The following is a 14,449-nucleotide window of genomic DNA, read 5'->3' as shown; positions in this document are numbered from 1 at the left end:
AATTATTTTTGATTAAAAAAAAGGTATCTTGATCGATATATTCATATTAATATAATCTATTATGTTGAAAATTAAACAAAATTTATTTTATTTTTTCAGATACAATTGTGCGATTGCAAGGATTGTAATGAATTCGATCCTTTTTTGGCAAACAACGAGTTTTCTCATTGTCCACGATATTGGTAAGAATAAACATAAATAAATTATCTGAAATATCAATTTCTTTGTGAATTTTCTTTCTATTTCATTAATTAAAGTTTATTTCTAGTAAAAAATCGAAACATAATTTACGTAATCGAAAAATAATTTACATAATCGAAAAAAATTTAAAGGACAAATTTTCAAGAGACTGCGCTTGCGCTAAAGTTACTTTTGTCTTGAATTTTAACTCTTTAAATAATATAAAATTTACGTAAATATTTATTATCTAAAAAGTAATTAAAACAAAAAAAAGGATATTTTTACATATAGTCATTAGTTTATTCTCTATTTCGAAAATTAATTAAAATTTTAATAAAGACGAATTTGAAAAGTCGCGCCACAGTTCATTTCTATTTTTCGAACGTTGGCAACACTGGCTCACAGTACACGACGCGTCACTTGCTTCGCGCATACTTGTGACTGCAGTTGTGCTTCCGCTTCGCTCGTCGTTTCTCCTTCAAATAATGTGTTTTATTGATAAATATTCATTAATATCAATCGAAATATTGAAAATTCAGTGCCGTGTAATGTAATTATGCAAAAGTGATTGGGATTGACAACGATTTAGATGGATGTGAATAATTTTCCGTCAAGTGAAAAATCTCATTGTCAGCGTTTACGAATCTCTGGTAAATTTGCACATTATTCTACTATACATTGATTATTCTACTAAATATTCTTATTTTTGTTCGTGATTATTGCATTTAAACATAACCTGCATTAATTGTAATGTTTTTTATGGTTTTTTATATTCTTCACATTCGCTATCACAAGATGGCGTCACTTTCCCAGTTTTTCCCTTTGTTGCGTGTTGACTGTTTCTTCATAGTTTTTCATCGGGAAATTTGCGTTTATCGAATATTTTACTCAAGTTTAGGTAAAATTTCGAAAATTAATAAGGTATAATATGTTTGCAACATAACCTAACTTTTTTTTCGTTAAAAAAGTTTGTGTGTGTTGTGCGAAATTCGGTAAATTTTTGCTCTTGTTTTTCGGGAAATTTTATTGATAGGAATATTTTTCAATAGGAATATTTCATTAAACATTCTGTAGATAATACATATTTACTAAAATTAGCTATAATGGAAAGTAAACATCGATTCGGAAATTATAATTAGTAATAAAAAAATAAATAAATAACGAATATTTTCAAAAAAGAAATTTTGCTCTTGCGCATGCGCAAAAAATTGGCGCCACACTTGGCTTTTATTTTTTGAAAGTTGGCAACATTGTCATTGTTACTGACGTCACTTCCCTGCGTATATTTGTAACTTTCAAACAGTTTTTTGTTCTTTCGGTTTTCGATAGTTTTTTCTTTATCAAAAATATGTTTTCTTCAATAACTTTTAATCATTTTCAAAGTAAAATGTTGAAAATCTAGTAAGTACGAGTGTATTTATTCAGATAAAATTGTGGATTGTCTTCGATTCTGGTGAATACTCTTGTCAGTAGAATGACAAATTTATCGTTCATCGTAAAGAATTTTGGTAAATTTACTTATATAAATAATAAAATATATTATTTTCAGGACTTATTTTCCAGATTCAATATTTTTAATTTGAAAATATTATTAGTTCCGTCCGTGAACTTTAATTTTGTTTTGCGATTTTTCCCTTCTAACATAACCTATAAAATAGAATTAAATTCTCATTGTTGCCGTTTCTCGCTTTTGACGTGAAATTCGCTATATTGTTTCTGATATTTTATTGTTGTTAATTTATTACGAATTTAAAACAATATTCAGTTAAAAAAATTATTAAGTAATTTTTTAAATGAAATTAATTTTTATTTATTCTATATTATATTTTAATTTTTTTTATTATTTCATTTACAAAATTTATCGAAAATTATTGCAGAGTAATAATAAAAATATATTAAAAATCTATGAAAATTTATAGTAAATAATTATGTTTATTGTAAAGAATCTTTTTAGTTAATATTTTTTTGTTTAATTTTTTAAAAATGTTTTTTATTATTTAAAATTGATAAATATAATTTTTAATTAATAACAGATCATTTCTTTTTTAAATTTAATTTTAGACATTATTATTTATATATACTGGATTTTAATTCGCTTTTAATTACAAATTGTTGCAGTGCTTAAAAACTTCAGGAGAGTGCGAAGAAATTGAAAAAGGACGACGGATCAATTTTCTACAGTTAAATCTCCAAATGGTGAGTCCCTCCTGTCTTCATGTAGTGAAGGCCGGTTGGAATAATTTTGAAAAATTGCTTAGTAATCAATTTTTCCCTTCTTAATACACGCATTTTATTTTTATTTTTTTTTCGAATTGAAAGTCCATATAAATCGGTTTTTGGACTTTTATACAATTTGTCTGCGAAATGACGTGTTATCTACAAAATATTCGATAAATTGGGTTTCATCTTTAGATGTCATTGTTGAGAAGCATTTTTGAAAATTCCAGTCTCAAATTTTTTGTAAATTTGAAGAAATTCGTCATTTTAGTCAAGTATGTTTGAATAACTTACTTTCATCTTCCAATCTTCCATCTTCCTCTTGAATATTCGAAAATAGAAGGAAAACTATTTTTAGAAATTATTAAGATTTAATTGTTGAATAATACTTTAAAAATCTTACCTTTTAGTTATTGTTGCTGTATTGTAATACGAAAAGGGTTATTGATTACGAATTATAATTTTCAATTAGTGCCAAAATGATCAAAATTAATAAGAATGGTTATAAATAATGGATTTTTCGATTATGTTTTTTTTTTTGCTTTTTAATATTAATTTCCGAAAAAATCTCTCTCTCACAAGATTTGTTAAATTTTGTGCAGAATACATAATTAATTTTTGTCAATGACAAACTTTAAGTTCACCTACTTGAACAAATTTTAATGAACGACTATCACGAAAATGCAAAGAATAAAAAAAAATGCTTTAAATTACAAATCTCTATTTTTTCAAGATAACTTTTTGTTAATTATAATTATATTCAAACTACAAGAAATATGCGTATTAGAAAAATTAGACATTTAAACTATTGACAAATACTTGAAATTTTTCTAATTCCCAGAGTTAAAATATTGTCTAAAAATGAATCTAAAAATCTAAAAATTCATTTTCATGAAAAATCGTTCATAATTTTTTGTTAAGTTTACGACCGCTCATTTTTTTTTTTTATAAATAATTTATACATATTTTAAAAGATTAAATTTTAACAAATATTTCGTAATTTATAAAAGGATTTAAAACTATAATGACATAAATTCGAATGATTCAATCTTGCGAATCATTAAAAATTTGGAATTTTAATTTTCTTTTATGATCATCATTCAAGGGGCGGTGAGGTTTTTCAGTTTCAACGCTTTTATAATACGGGCAAAAGTTTCTAACTACATTTACGTTTATAAATACATGTAATATATATATACACACACACACACACACACTCTCTCTCTCTCTTTCAATCTTAACATCTATTTTAGATTTGTCCACAAAATTTCAAGTGTAGAAATTTTTTTTTTTAAATTAAAACATTCAGAAAATTGAAAAATTAATTAAAATATTTAAGAATATTCAAGAAAAAAATATTCTTTTTTGGTTAAAAGAATTTTTATCTATGGAACGAATCGATTTTTTTTAATGTTAATTAGAATAGAAGATATTGAAGTAGCAATTTTCATTAACGGCAGTAATTATTAAAATTGGTGGTAATGAAAAAAATTAAAAAAAACTTTGACATTCAAATAATGTAGGTACATTTTGCATTTTAATTGAAGGCCGACGCGAATAAAATGTTACACAGTTCTAAAAAATTTAGTTTATAATTTTATATCCTTTTGAAGGATATTAAAAAGTGATCAGATATTTTCTTTCTTTTTACTCATTGTTGTGTGTTTGTGCACTTATTATATATACAAGAAGAAATTTTTTTTTTTGCTTTTTCGTGTTTTCTTTATTGTTGGAAAAAGTGAGGGTGTGAAAAATAGAAAGTATATACCAGAGTTAGAATCAAGTTATTAAAAAGCGAATCGAAAATCTTTTCACTTTCAAATTTGTAAACATAATTCTTTTTTTGTTCTTGAGAAATAATTTTTTTTTATATTCGGGAGAATTTAGTGTAAATTTTTTATTCTTTAGGGAAAAAATCTAACATAATTAACTAATTACGTTGTTAATAAATGAATTGGCTAATTTGTTAATTAATAAATTATTTCGATGAATAATTAAATTTATGATCGACAAATTTTTGATAATCATCGATTTTTCCGAGTCTTAATTTACTAATGTTTATAAATTATAATTTCGTCATAATTACATCCTATTATTAATTATAAATTTAGAGTTCAAAAATTTGTGAAAAGATGATTATTTGGCTTTGATTTAAAATTCAAATTTAGAACTTTGTATTTTGTCAGAAATTCCATTAATTTTGATTTAATTCACTAACGGAGTTTACTTTCTCCGTTTAATTTCTCTAAATTTTCGTTAAAATTTCACATTCATTAAAATATTATAATTAAAATTTACTTTTCTTTAAATCTTTAAATTATTTTTTAAAAAGTTACAATTTTTCTATAAAATCTCAAAATTTGGGATTAAAATATTGAAATTTAAAATTGAAATCTTTTCGATTCACTTGTACATATTGAGGTCTTATTTCGATAGACATTTTGTCATTTCTCAAAATCTCCATTTTCGTATATATAAATCGAGTTTATCAGCGGTAGACAATTATACTACCACTTTTGTTAATTTATCTTACATGAAAATAAAAAAATAAAAAGATTTTTCTTGACGATATCAAGCAGTCAATTTGAGTGATTCAAAGTGCAAATATTGTGAAAAGAAAAATTCTATTATACAGATTTAAATATTATTTTGTTTTCTAAAATTCTCATTTCTGTTAAAGAAAAAAAAAATTGACAGTCTCATAATTAGTTTTTTTTTTAAATATTTCCTCCACTTGGATAAAATGGAAAACCGCCAAATTGAAAGTTGACCGGTGTCTTGGGCGATGCACAAGTATAGAGAAAATCGTCGGATTGTAATTGAGTCCTATTGAGATTTGGTTCCGAGGTAGATCTTGTAATCTTAGGAAGTCCCCTTAGGAGTGCCTCTAGGCTTGCCAAGATCTGCCGAAATATCGGTCGCTCATCTCGCGAGAACTTTATACAATCTTCAGTCAATCGTCTCAATGCCTTTGGTGTATCGGATCGTAATTTATTTAAATCAGGACGCAAATAACCTCTTCCAACCATAAAGAGAATTTGATCTTTATTATTAATGTGAGAGTAGGGTAGTTGACCGGCTAATAATTCAAATAAAACAATACCAAATGCATAGACATCGGATTGAAAACTGTAGGGATTTTCTTCTTGCATTCGAATAACTTCGGGTGCCATCCATAAAATTGAACCTGTTGGTTGATGATATTGCAGTGAACCGGACCATCTTGTTTTTGCCGTTGCAAGACCAAAATCACCAATTTTCACTGTGAGATCGTCGTGTAAAAAAATATTGTTACTCTTCAAATCGCGATGAATGATATTTTTTGCGTGTAAATAGTCCATTCCCTGTGCTGTTTGTCGACCGATTTCAATTAGAGTTAGGAGCAAGAAACGCGATTCGAATACGTGTAAATGTTTATAGAGAGATGAACCTTCACACCATTGGGTTACAATTGCTAATTGTGGTTCACTAACACAGCCCATGAATAAAAGAATATTGACGTGGCGGGTTTTTCTCAGAACTGCGACCTCATTTTTAAATGCCTGTAATTGCGCGGCTGTTGGTATTTTCACGTTTAGAGTTTTAACGGCAACTGGTCCGTGCCAATGAGCTTTATAAACAGTTCCAAATGATCCTGAACCAATTCGCGGTCCAACGAGTATTTCCTCGGCGGGAATTTTCCAATCCTCGATTGATTCACGTGGCGCTAGGAGATTTTTCGACGATTCATCGGCTGATCGTGCTCGTGGACGTTTTGGCCTTAAGGTACTTGTTGGACTAGCCTGAGTTGATTGACTGTGTTTTGTTGGGCTACTTGCAGGAGACATGGGATTCTGGGCTGTGCCAACAGGTCGGCTAAGACACTGGGACCTAGAATAATCGTCTAAATTAATAGGCTCACCACTTGGTTTCACCATATTAAAGCAGACGTTAGGCGCAGAGCTTGATCGATCATGTTGTCCAAGTAGTCTAGGTTGCCTAGTACTCCTGGAAGTAGCCAATGATGACGATAGACCATAACCCGATGGTAATTGTAATATGCCGGCTGTTGTTTCTGGATTGTGTGCGAGTAATGCTTGATAATATGCGTCTTGCATTCGTGTTTGATGGCAAAGTGCTGGCACACCACCGGCACAACGCTGATGAAAACGATAATTACACGTTCGACAGTAAAATCCTTGAAAGAGTAACTTTCTACAACACTCGCAAAATGCTAGGGAAAAGAATGTTTTACGTACAAAATTATGTGATATTGATGTTGCTATGGGAAATTTATCGTGTATCTCGACTGATATTTCGTCACATTCGAGTGATGAAATGTCCGTGTCCCAGGGTATGGGATGCTTTGCATCATTTGTACTTACAATGTAAACCATACACATTTCGGTTGTTAAATTTCTTAATTTCATTGCTTTTGCGAGGGCATTTTTTAATGAGAGACCTTCACGGACTTGTACACTTGTACGTTGTTGATTTGGTAGATAAGCTCGCAATAGTGATTTTAATGGAGTTCGTGGCGTACGAAATTTATTTGATGAATGAGAATCGTTATCTATTTGTACAGGACCTTCAATTGTTGTTGTGATGGTGGTTGTTGGAATTGTTGAATTGAGCAATTCATTTAGTTTTTGTTGTTTACATTCAAGTTCATGTAATTTACTGGTTAATTCTTGATATTCCGTGAGATAGATTGAGGGTGGATCTTGAAAACCAGCAAATCGGTTGTTGAGCGCTTCAATATTTTGACGCATCACGTGAATTACACTCTGGATATTGCGCAATTCGTATCTGTTGATTAAATTATTTATTAGATTTTTTTGATAATTTATTCCTGAACGAAATTTTTATGGAGATTACAAGTCAAATTTGGATTATTTGGAGTGATCTGATATAGTAATTCATCAATTTTTAGTAATATTCAATTATTATCTAAAATTTTAACTGAAATTCATCTTTAAAACAATTTTCATTAGAAAATTATACGAGAATTCAATTATTTAAAAACAAAAATGAAAAAATTATCGAATAAATAAATGTCTCTCAAAATTGAATTCTCATAAGGAATTTTATGAACAAATTTTAAAATAATTGAATTTTATGAATAAATTTTTAAATAATTGAATTCTTTTGACGAATTTAAATAAAATTTTTAAGAATAATTACATTTTTCGAGGAATTTGAGAAAAATTGTATTAAAAATAATTGAAATTCTGCGATGAGTTTTATTATTTGTGAAAATAATTGACTCCCTAAGAAGAATTTTATTATTTTTGAACAATATTTAATTTTTAAGAATATTATTACTCTTGAAAATAATTAAATTTTTGCAATACACTCGATTCTCGTTATAACGACGATCTCGGGACTTCAAAATCTCGATATTACGACGAAAGAAGAGGATCCTACTTCACGTTCTATTCAAACGTCAAATACGTGCTAAATTTTTCGTAAAGTATGTTTATTTATATTAAAAGTTTTTGAATTATGAAATCAGTTTAAAGAAAAAGTAAGTATTTTTAATAATAATCGGATAACTAGATTCTTTAGGTTAAATAAATTTAAGAGTCGATTAAATTTGTCGTTTTTTTTGAGTTAACCAAAATTTTGGTTAAATTAAATTCTTAAATTCGTTCGTGTTTTTTTTGTCGTTGTATCGAGAGTTTTAATGTTCGTTATAACGAGAGAACGTTGTAACGAGATTCGTTATAACAAGAATCGAGTGTAATTTGTAACTTTTCCAAAATTAAATTTTTTTCGTGTTTTTAACTCAAATTCTTCGATATTTGCATTATTTTTAATAATTTTTAAAGAAGTTCTTTAAGAATTTTCAAATTCATTTGTTTACAATTCAATTTTACAAAATTTCAATTATTCGTAAATTTATCAATTAAATATACATTAGGAAATAAAAACTTCAAATAATTTAAAAAAAAATCCGCAATTAAACTTTCTCAAAAAAAATTAATCCCACAGAATTCTTAGTTAAAAATATGAGAAATTCAAATTTTTAAAGATTTTAAATTAAAACCTTTTCAAAATTCAATTATTATTAAAAATTCACTCTCTAATGCTTTTAATATTCAATTATAATCTAAAATTTTAACTGAAATTCATTTTTAAATCAATTAGAAAATTTAATTATTTCAATACAAAAAGAACAATTTATTGAATAATTGAATGTTTCTTAAAATTCAATTCTGGTAAAGAATTTTATCAAGAAATTTTGAAATAATTGAATTCCTTCGACGAATTTTAATAAAATTTGTAATAATAATTACATTTTTCGATTAAAATTGTTTGAAAAATAATTTGAATACTGCAATGAGTTTTATTATTTATGAAAATAATTGAATTCCAAAAAAGAATTTTATTATTTTTGAACAATATTTAATTTTTGGGAAAAATATTATTACTCTTGAAAATAATTGAATTATTGCGAAAAAATTTATAAAAACATTGTAAATAATTGAATTTTTGTGAAATTTTTATTATTTTAAGAAAATAATTAAAGGTTTGCGTCAAAATTTATTAAATTTTTTTCAAATAATTTAATTCTCTTGGAAAATTTTATTGAAATAGTAGATATTAAAAATCATTAAATTAAGGAAAATTTTTGAAAATAATTGAAATTTTGCCAAAAATTTTATTAAAATTCATGAAAATAATTGAATTTTGGAGTAGAATTTAATTATTTCCAAAGATAATTGAAATTTTAACGATAATTTAAAAAAATTTTTGACATAATTGAATTTTTGGGAAGAATTTTATTACTTTTGAAAATAATTGAATTTTTGCAATAATTTGTAATTTTTCTAAAATTCTCCAAATTATATCGTACAATTTACGAACTTTTCGTCTTTTCTCAATCAAATTACGGACTTTACGGACCTTTTTTTTTTAAAGAAAAATGACTTTTTCGGACTTGAAGCAAATTTTCGGTTCTTTAAGGGATTTTGGACATAGTTCGAGTTCCTGAAAATATTATTATGAAATTTTTTTTATCATACTTTGGCAACTCATTAAAATTTTTTAAATTCCTTAAATTATCAAAAGCACCTTATCATTACACAATCTCCATAATCTCCTGAATTGAGTTAAATAATTTGACAGTAAAAGATAAAAGAAATATTTTCGTCTGAATCAATTTTATTTAGAAAAAATAATTTTTTTTTTGTTCTAATTGAAATAAAAAAAAATTTCGTGAAAGTTTTAAATAGTCAGGTGTGTCTGACAAAGACAGATATTTTCTACTTTTAATATGAACGAGATCCAAATGAATTTACAAGTGAAACAAAAAATTATAATTCAAAATTTGTTTATTAAAAAACAAACATTACCTAAGGGGGTCGGTTTCCAGGGATCCATCCTCAGAATCACTTAGTTCACTTTGATCAGCACTTCGCGAACACGACATCGTGCTCTCGAGAGCCGATCGACTCTTCCTTTTCCTATGATGACGGTACGGCGAGGATATATTTATAATTCCTTTATTTTTACGACTAAGAATTTCTTTTTGTTCTCTCACGTGGACTACTGGTCGAAACCTGTTGAATAACAATTATCGTTTCATTTCAATTACAATTTTTTTTCTAAAACTAGTTAATCAATAAAAATAGTGATTTCTAAATGAAATTAATTACATTAAATAAAATAAATTAGAGAATAAATAATAATAATAATTTCTCACTTAAGAAAGTAAAAAATTTTCCAATAAATAATGTTAATATTATTAATTTTTACCTCTTTTAAACTGGAATATAAGAAAAATGATTAAAATATAAAATAAATTTTGTTTGATAAAAATTATTAAAATATTGTAAAATAATTTTTGTTTGATAAAAATGATTGAAATATAATGTATTAGAGGAAAGCAAAATAATCGATAGCAAAATTTTTAGAATAATGTTGTAATTAATTGTGGATAATTATATATACATGAAAGTATATATAATTAACATTTTACATTATTCTGACATTTTACGTTGTGTTATCTATAAATATAAGTTTTATTGATAATCATTTAAAGGCCAGTAAACAGATTGTATTATTTACATTTTCAAAGATCAAGTTTCTAACAGAAAGTAACATTTAATTTAGAAAGGATTAACAAGTATCTTTCTCAACATTTCATTAATATCAGACAACAAAACAAAAAAAGCGAATTATAAATATTATTTCTAGTCAGATTGGCAAAATTTAAATAATTATTTTTTTGTGAAAAATGACAATTTTTAAGGGCCAAATTATAAATATTATTTCTAGACAGATTGGTAAAATTTAATTAATTATTTTTTTGTGAAAAATGACAATTTTTTAAAGGCCAAAAATCTGTAGGTTTATATTGAAGATAATTTTAATATTATTATTATTATTATTATTATTATTATTATTATTATTATTATTATTATTTGTCAATTAATTAAATTGATTTAAGAAACATCTATTATTATTAAAATTTAATATGAATTAAAGTTGTGAAATTTCTTTTTATAAATATAAAAAAATGTAGCAATTTTCATTAGTAGTACAGGATATTATGTTTCATTTATATTTGTCACACAGGGAATTTCCAAAATCTCGCTTGTGTGACCCCCTTTGTTCATTCGAAAAATGGAAAGGCAAAGAAAGACACTGCTAATAATAAATTGTGATGAAAGAAAGGAAGTAAATTTGCGAGTGGAATATCCTTGAAGAATTGTCTGCTAACCGATTGAAATAAAAAATTAACGGGAATATATTGTTGAATGAAGAAAAAAAAGAGAGAAAAAAAGTATCAAAGACAATAGAAGTTGGCTTTTAAAATTTTTTCTCTACATTTTTTTCTTCTTTTTTTCCCCTCGACTTTTTAAATACCTGGTTTCGCCGATCACGGCCATCTTCCTGGAGGATAGAACATCCTGATTGTTGTCTCTTGTTTGCGGCCTCAAATTACTCCTGTAACCGGTGCTGCCAGAGCCGGTTGACCCTCAAATCAATCTGTTGTCGCTTGTCTAACTTTATATACACACATCAAAGACGCTCTCTCACCGTATTTTAACTGTTGTCTTTTTTTTCACACGTCTCCCAATATAAAGATCCTCTATAGCGTGATTAGGATTTTTGTTTGTTTGTGTTTGTTGGGGGATTTTTTTTTACCCTGTTATTCTAAATTGAATTCACAAAATAGTTATTGAGGGGATTTTTTTGAGCATGCCGCGAAGTTGATTTTTGTACGCGCGTAATGCGTGTGCACGCTCGTCAGTAATTTTCATAGGTGACACATGCACTAGGTCTTTGATATGCCTCCTTCACCTGCCTGGATCTCGGAGCTACCGAACGAAAACTGGCACGAGATGCCGAGAGCCGAGGACGAGGTCAGTGCCGTAGATATTCAACTGATAGGGACGGTTCTCACTCTCTCCTCGAGAAAAATGTTGGATCATTATTTGGTAGTTTGTTGTGGAAATTCAGCTCTTTTTTCCTTATTATTTTTCGAAAAAAAATATATTTTTTCAATCAATTATTTGGATTCGATTTCCTTTCGTTGGCTCCAAAATTTTTTCCTGGAAGAATATTTAATTAATTAAAAATAAAATTGGTTAAAAAAAATAAAAAATAAATAAATTCGTTTTTATTAATTATGATTGTTGAATTAATTATTATATTAATTATATTAAAATAATAATTAATTTAACATTAATAATTAAGTGCTAATTTATTATTATTTATTTTATCATCATGCTCTTATACTATTTATTAATAGTTCGTAACTTTCGGCTATTGGTGAAAATTATTTTAATATTTAAAAAAAAGACATCTTTCTTCTATATTAAATTAAAATTGAATCCGAAATTCCCACCATTAATTACTATTTTATTTCAAATTGTCATAGGAAACTTGGTATTTATCTCCAAATTCTGTTTCTATTGTGTCTCTTTCCAGAATCTCGATTTCGTTTCGCTCCCTGCGGAAATTGTTGAAGTAAAATATTTCAAGTATTTTTTAATTGATCTACATTCATAATTATTCAACGTTTATTATAAATTTTGCAATTTTTCTTTTTTCGCATTTTTGTATTCAATTTTATCAAATGATTTTTTATTTCTTGTCCTTCTTTCTCTTCTCTCGAATCGTCATTTGCAACGATTCGCAATTTCACTGCGATATTAATATTCAGAAAATTTGAAAATTTAATTAGTTAACTTTGTTCTTGAAAATTGTTTTTTTAGTTAACAACTTCTTGTATTAATCGCAATTTTTTAACAAAAAAAAAAATTTGAAGTTATCAGGGTTTTTTGTTTTATTTGAAAGAAAGTAAAAAACTGATGAATAATAATTAATAAATAATTAATAAATAAATAAAGAACAAAAGGCAAAAATTCAATTAGAATAATTTTTTCCAAATAATTATTATTTTATTGTAAAAAAGAAATAAACTCCCAAATATTTTTGGAGTAGTTACGTTATTGGAAAATATTTACGTTCGTATGCGCAACTCCGATTTTGCGGATTACGATCACATAGTCATACGTTTTTGGGTTCGAGAACCCTCTTCTCTTTTATTTTCCTGTTTTTATTGACAATAAACGTATTTTTACATATAAATATTAATTTAAATGACGTTTATTTAAAAAAACGAGTCAATAATATAATGTAATTCTTCCTCTTGACATATTGATATTCACTGTCAATAGAGAACTCGTTTATTCAATTAAAGTTACCCGCGTCAGGTTGCAATGTGTCACGTGATATTTCTTGCTACTTGTTAATTATTCAATAGCAATATTCAAAAAATTTAATTATCATACATATAAAATATTGTTTATCTTGTATTCTTTATACAATACACGTGGAAAGTTTTGCGAATTAGTTTTTATTCACATAATTCTTTTGAAAATATATAGAAAATTTTTTGATTTTTTGTTTATTATTACTAAAGTATTAAACATTGAAAATCAATATTCACTATTATTACTATTATTATTATTTTGAAAAGTGATTGGTTCTATCATTAAAGGAATTATTTGTACTTATTATTATTATTATTAATTGCATTATTCATATTGTTATCAATAATCAATAATAAGTAATTGTTAGTAAACGGAATAATAAATAGTTTAAACAAATGAGTATATTTAAATTGTACTCGAGGTGATAAAATAAAAAAATAGTAAATGAATTCACAATAAACAAATTAACAGAAAGTAAATTAAAGAATTGAAAAAATTTATAGTAATAAATAAACAAAAACAAAAATTAATACAATTGTCTCACGAGTTAAATTCAATAATATTAAAGATTTTGTCTAATGGTGTCTAATAGTTTTTTTTCTCAGGGGAAAGATTACGTCATGTTTTTTAACCTTTATGGATTTTTTTTTGGTGGTGTTTCTCTAAAGTAAATTCTTGAAAAATATCTACTTTCATTTCTCTACCTTTTTTTATTGTTATTTCCCATTCGCCTCTGAGTTTAATTCTTTTGGGGGTGAATTTCAATATTGTCAACGATATATAGTGAATAGATCTACATCGTGTACGCATAGAGATATTTATTAAATCTTCCCACCTCGTCAATATAAAATCATTATTCCACTAGTTGCGTCGTCTCGAATTATCCTTCCAATCGTCGCGCCATGAAGCGAATAACTCAAGTTCAATTTTTCTGTAAACATGACCACTCACGTTGCATTCCTTGACGTCAGTACTGTCGGCTTTGACGTCATTACAGCAGATGATACCGTTGCTAAGGGTTACTGGAGAGATCTTTTCCCTTAAAGGTGATTCCTCAATATGTCCTTTAAGATTTTTGATCCTGAGTTGTAGAAAATCTGCGAAAAAAAATTCAGTTTTAGAAAAAGTTCATTATTTGGCAAAAATAAATTTTCTGTCAATAAAAAAAAAATATTCTTAAAGAAGTTCTATAATTATTAAAATTCAAGTTACAATCGATTGTAAATATTGAGAAATTAATTTGCATTAATTTTCAATTTAATAAAATTTTAGAGTAATTTTTCAACTTTCTCTTTGGTGCAATTTAGTGAAATTCAAATTTATTTGAACGATTTTGATTTTGC

At 26.3% G+C, this 14,449-nt stretch overlaps 1 protein-coding gene and 1 long non-coding RNA gene across 2 annotated transcripts in view; one reads left to right on the top strand and one right to left on the bottom strand.

Moving 5' to 3' along the window:
• Positions 1 to 631: 631 nt before the first annotated feature.
• LOC122506964 overlaps positions 632 to 14,449 on the top strand; it is a 57,662-nt gene continuing 43,844 nt past the window's right edge. The window contains exons 1-2 of the long non-coding RNA XR_006302056.1: positions 632 to 830; positions 2,299 to 2,376. This is a non-coding gene — a long non-coding RNA (uncharacterized LOC122506964). The remainder of the gene's footprint in view (positions 831 to 2,298; positions 2,377 to 14,449) is intronic.
• Positions 3,926 to 14,142, bottom strand: LOC122506957 (raf homolog serine/threonine-protein kinase Raf). Its single transcript, XM_043619403.1, has 4 exons — positions 13,942 to 14,142; positions 11,251 to 11,939; positions 9,735 to 9,941; positions 3,926 to 7,185 (listed from the first exon to the last, which is right to left on the bottom strand). Exons 2-4 carry the CDS (start codon positions 11,271 to 11,273, stop codon positions 5,115 to 5,117), a joined length of 2,301 nt encoding a protein of 766 aa, XP_043475338.1. The 5' UTR covers positions 11,274 to 11,939; positions 13,942 to 14,142; the 3' UTR covers positions 3,926 to 5,114.

Source organism: Leptopilina heterotoma, unplaced genomic scaffold (genome assembly GCF_015476425.1).
Source record: "Leptopilina heterotoma isolate Lh14 unplaced genomic scaffold, ASM1547642v1 Lhet_44, whole genome shotgun sequence".
NCBI lineage: Eukaryota > Metazoa > Arthropoda > Insecta > Hymenoptera > Figitidae > Leptopilina > Leptopilina heterotoma.
This window is presented reverse-complemented; position numbering and strand designations above follow the sequence as displayed.